At 39.0% G+C, this 4,857-nt stretch overlaps 1 protein-coding gene across 1 annotated transcript in view; it reads left to right on the plus strand.

Annotated features, from left to right (window-relative positions):
• LOTGIDRAFT_235132 (hypothetical protein) overlaps nucleotides 1-4,199 on the plus strand; it is a gene marked incomplete at its 5' end in the record, with an annotated part of 7,026 nt that extends 2,827 nt beyond the window's left edge. The window contains 7 exons of the mRNA XM_009064076.1: nucleotides 165-419; nucleotides 911-1,327; nucleotides 1,877-2,050; nucleotides 2,422-2,789; nucleotides 3,100-3,244; nucleotides 3,666-3,748; nucleotides 3,968-4,199. Of these exons, the coding sequence (XP_009062324.1) occupies nucleotides 165-419; nucleotides 911-1,327; nucleotides 1,877-2,050; nucleotides 2,422-2,789; nucleotides 3,100-3,244; nucleotides 3,666-3,748; nucleotides 3,968-4,018 (1,493 nt within the window). The 3' untranslated portion in view covers nucleotides 4,019-4,199. The remainder of the gene's footprint in view (nucleotides 1-164; nucleotides 420-910; nucleotides 1,328-1,876; nucleotides 2,051-2,421; nucleotides 2,790-3,099; nucleotides 3,245-3,665; nucleotides 3,749-3,967) is intronic.
• Nucleotides 4,200-4,857: the final 658 nt, after the last annotated feature.

A 4,857-nucleotide genomic window follows, 5' to 3' on the forward strand; every position in this document is an offset into this window, starting at 1 on the left:
GAACGGTCAACATCAACGGCGATCGCCCAGAATTCTCACTGATTTAGGAAGCAGTTCAAATATTCTTGCTTCTGGTCTCCTTATCGGAAATGGTCTGCAAGCCGCTACCAATTTATTCAATATTGCCAGTCGACCAACTGCTAAGAAAACCGTCATTGTTGTAGCTGCAAATCCATCCCGAAATGGTGAAATCCCGATCTTCGAAGCCAACCAACTGAAAGCTGTAGCAACTGTTTACACAATTGGTGTACAGAAGCTCAGTGGTGTCGATTACAACGTAAACGAACTGCAACAGATTTCTACTTCCGGTAACCAAGTCGATATTCCAGCTAACAATAACGTCAACCAACAAGTCACCGTCCTACTCAACGAATTTGACAAAATTGCAAATCTGGGTTGTGGCGGTTCAGTTGTTACAGGTAAGTTGATTAAAGGGGTACACTAACCTTTCGTTCGCACCTGACAGACTCCCATTTCAGCTGCCATCATACTTGTGGAGGCTGCAGAAGTAATGATTGGAGGGGACCACCGCTATTTTTTTTAGAATCTAGGGGATGCCAGTGTCTGTGAAAAAAGAGCTTAAATCCTGCACTTTGAAAGAGTAGTATTTCAGTATTATTACATTTACTGTTTACAGTTAAATAGTGCAAATTTCGACAAAAAAAGATGTACTCTTTGGTCTCTTAGCAATACCCTTTCAATTAGACTCTTGGATTGCCCGAAATTTTCAATCAAATTGTACCTGTATTCTTCCTTGTTTTTGGGTTTTAATTATTTATAGAGCATCATCCGAAAACACTTCTTATCTGACCAAGATCGCTACCCGAAAAGATATTATTTGGGAGAGAGTTGTTAGGGGCGGGATGGATGATTCATGGACAAAATACTAAAATAAATTTGAATATTGTAGGACCATCAGTATCAAACTCAGTCTGTGACGAATGCGCTGCCGAAAATGGTGTTGGATACGTTACATACAGAAACTCCGCCGGAGTCGTTGACGGAAGATATTTTATCCAGTGTAAGCGTGAAGATTTTGGAAATGGTTTCATTGCCAATGTTTTAAGATGTCCCGACAGTTTGTTTTGGCACGACGACTTGAAAAACTGCGTTGGTTTGATTTCGTCTGATAACTACGAAGGCCAATGTGACTCCGGAACTTATGTTTTCGCCTCTGTATCCTGCGGAGCTTATTTCAACTGTACTGATGGTCAAGTAAGAAGTCAATGTTGCCCTGACAATACTGGTTTTGATCCTGTTCAGAAAAGATGTGTAACAGACCCTACTTGCAAGTTCCATTGCTCAGATCCATCTCTCTCCAGAGCTGGTAAGTAGAACCTAATACATCTTCACAATGTCAAGCTATCACGAATTTCGCACTTATACCTTGACTACAATAGATACCTTTCTTGTGTCACAGACGTTTGTTATTGCAGCGATTTGATTGGATTATACACTAGCGAATACAGCCAATCAGAGGCCGCTATATTAGGTAGCTTACATTCTAATCAAATCGCTGTATTTACAGCTGAACCCACCTCTCTGATATGATTCCAGAATTTGAAAACAAATAAATTCCAATATGTTTGAGATGTTTTGTCATACTGAATTCTTCTGAAAGGCAAATAATGTTTCAGACTTCTAGATTTTGAGCCTCAAAGCCTTTTCAACTTGGAAAATTCCTGGCTACATATTCTCGAAACGATCTTAGCGCTAGGATATCTTAGATTCGTATCATCTAATATTGATTCTAGGGCATCCTAGGTTCTTATCTTCTAACACTGTTTCTAGGATATCCTAGCACTAAGATTATTTCGAGAATACGCGGTTAGGGGTGGTTACAAACAGATTTAAAGTATTGATATTCATATTTCAGCCAACTGTGACAAAGAACCCGTTATTATGCAGACTGGACAAGTGAACCCATGTAAATTCAAGTGGATCGTGTCACCAAGTGTTTCCTATGAAATGCCCTGTGCTGTTGGCACCAACTTCAACCAGACTGCTTGTTCCTGTACCATCCACAGTAATGGAACCTGCCCCGGAGTTTGTAAGTATCTTGTATCAAGTAAAACCTCATCTTCACAATGTCAAGCTATTACAATGTCAAGCTATTACAATGTCAAGCTATTACAATGTCAAGCTATTACAATGACAAGCTATTACAATGTCAAGCTATTACAATGTCAAGCTTTTACAAATCGCGTCTAATACCTTGACTGCCATAGCCACTTTTCTTTTATCGTGGATTGTTTTGATTGGAGATTAGACTAGCGAATACAAGTAATCAAAGCCCTAGGTTAATCCAGTCATTTCGTGCCTTCCATCTTACTTTCCATGTAGATTCATTGTCGATTTTCTTTCTGATGTGGTAGATTTTGATTATAAGATATTTATCTTTAATTGGTATAATTATTTCAGATAATGATCCATGTGACCCGGATGTAAACGTCAATTTCAATAACAACAAAGTCGTGGATACCAGAGGAAGTACCGTCGTCAACAAGGGAGGTGCTGCTGTAAACAACGGAATAGCTACCTTCAATGGTCAAAACCGACAGAGAGTTCAATTCATGCGTTATACCAACAACGACTTCACCTTACCTTTAGCCATCAAAATCAAATACCGAGACACCGAAAGTAAACAAAATATGGCTTTGGTAGCCACTGGTGACTGTTTAAGCAAACCCGGTCTGTATGTTTTGGTTGGAAACAGTCAAGTCACCCTTGGTTTACACACAGAATCACAGGGATACAGTACTAAATATGAAACTTCCACCAACGCACCAGTACGTATCTATTTTACTATTTTTCGATTTCTATAGAACGTTGGTACCGTTGGTATCGACATTTGCTTCGTTACGTTGAACAAGGTATGCTTACTCTTCTAGACACCTGCTACCACTTTTCATTATGAAATACTTACTCTTACTTATAATTAATATACTTCCTCATAAGAAAAGTTCATTAACTGCTACTAATGTTTCGCCAATATGTTGTTTTGGGTTTCGGGTTTCGTTTTGGGGTTGGGATTGTTAGGACTTGGTTTATTATCACCCAGCATTCTGTAGTTTTAATCTAAATTTTCTGTATTCCTAGGGACTTAACCAATGGAAAGAAGTTGTATTCCATTTTGACGGTAGCGTCTTACAGGGTGAAGTTAGAACTTTGGACAGCAATGGAAATAGTATAGTAAACCGATCACCAATCCCACCACGAACAGTTTCATCCGGTGCTGGAGTCAGTAAGTAGTCTAGAACACAAGCTCCAGTTTCACGCCAAGTAGATGGTGTTTTGGTGCTAGATTATCACCCAGTGTTCTGTCGTACCGGGTAATCATACACTGTAACCGCTGACCTGTCTTGCGGACTTATCTAGAAAAAGCCTGAGGGAGGGGGAGGGGTGTCAAAAATAAGATGTGTCTCTTCGAAGGGTTGCCCCCCAGTGTAGAATCCCGTTTAGCCTCTATCATTCAGTCTTTGTCTATGTACAGCTTGGACGAAAGATGTCCTTATAAGGAATAGTCTTGGCGTCCGAGACTAAATTTTTAACATTTACAGAGCTTAGTTTTCACTGCCAGTGGCCAACACTCTAAAGAATACGACACTGGGCATACCATATGTAAATATTGACATTATACTGTAACGATACTATTTGATTTGCAGGAATTTTGGAAACAGAAGGTGCTATGGTTCTTGGTTATGCTCATGATAGTGGTTATCCAGGATTCGTCGGTGACGTCGATGAAGTAAGTAACTTGTACCTTAACCGCCATATTTTGTGGTGTCGGAGGTGTAATGCCCTCAGATCGCCATCTCGATAATGTCTAGCTATTACGAACTGTATCTAATACCTTTCTTGCATCACGGAAATTATATCCCTCGTCTTCATTAGCCCATATGGCGCAGAAAAGTAGGACGTAAAACTTTCTATTTCTATTTCTAACCAATAAAATAATATATTTCAGTTCACCGTATGGAGAGGATGCAAAGCCAAAGCTTCACCAAGTGAATATTAAACCCGCCATCTTGTTTCCACTGTCCAGTAAAACATGGCAGATGTAACCTTGATAACAAGAGATAACCAGATTTTTCATTTTTATTTATTAAATTAAATGATAACTCCAATATTTTCTTCCATATTTTTATACTTTTTACGATCATATTAGAATAAAGATTATATGATAAAGATTGCAAGTAATTCCTTGTTTTGTTGATAAAAAAAAACCCAAGTAGCCTACTGACGATCAGAACCGCAAAACGAAACCCGAATTTAAAATAACAGTTTGGCGAAACATGGCTGGCAGCTAATGAACTTTACACTTTTAACAGAGCATTAAGGGTTTACTTCAAAAATGACCTTTCAGAGGCCTGAGGGAAGGGCCATGACCCAAAGCCACCACCCTAAATACGCCTCTGACATTGTGAAGATATATATACAGTGGAATAAAAATCCGTACAATTCCGTTAATCAAAATCTCGTCCAAAAAAGGCCAAATCAGGAGTAAAAGTTGGTATAGTAGTGGACTCCTCCAAAGAGAAATCAGGGGTTAAGAAAAGAGTAAGCCTGGCCGCTTCACGCGCGACACCTGCCACTACTATCTAGGTCAACATCATGAGATATAATCAGATCAATTTATACCTGACCAAACATGAAACACTTTTTATCAATGGTCCAATACTAGTTCTGTCACAGAAGCATTTAGTCAAATTTCTAATACTGTGCACAATATACCAGAAACAGAAACAAAATACATGTAGCAGACGATTCTCCCCAAAGAAATGTTTTGGAAATGGGGTTGATTTGGTGCATTCATTTTTTGGGACATAACGTATAAGAATCATGTTTTATAATTGG

This window comes from Lottia gigantea, assembly GCF_000327385.1.
Source record: "Lottia gigantea unplaced genomic scaffold LOTGIsca_60, whole genome shotgun sequence".
NCBI classification, from domain to species: Eukaryota; Metazoa; Mollusca; class Gastropoda; family Lottiidae; genus Lottia; species Lottia gigantea.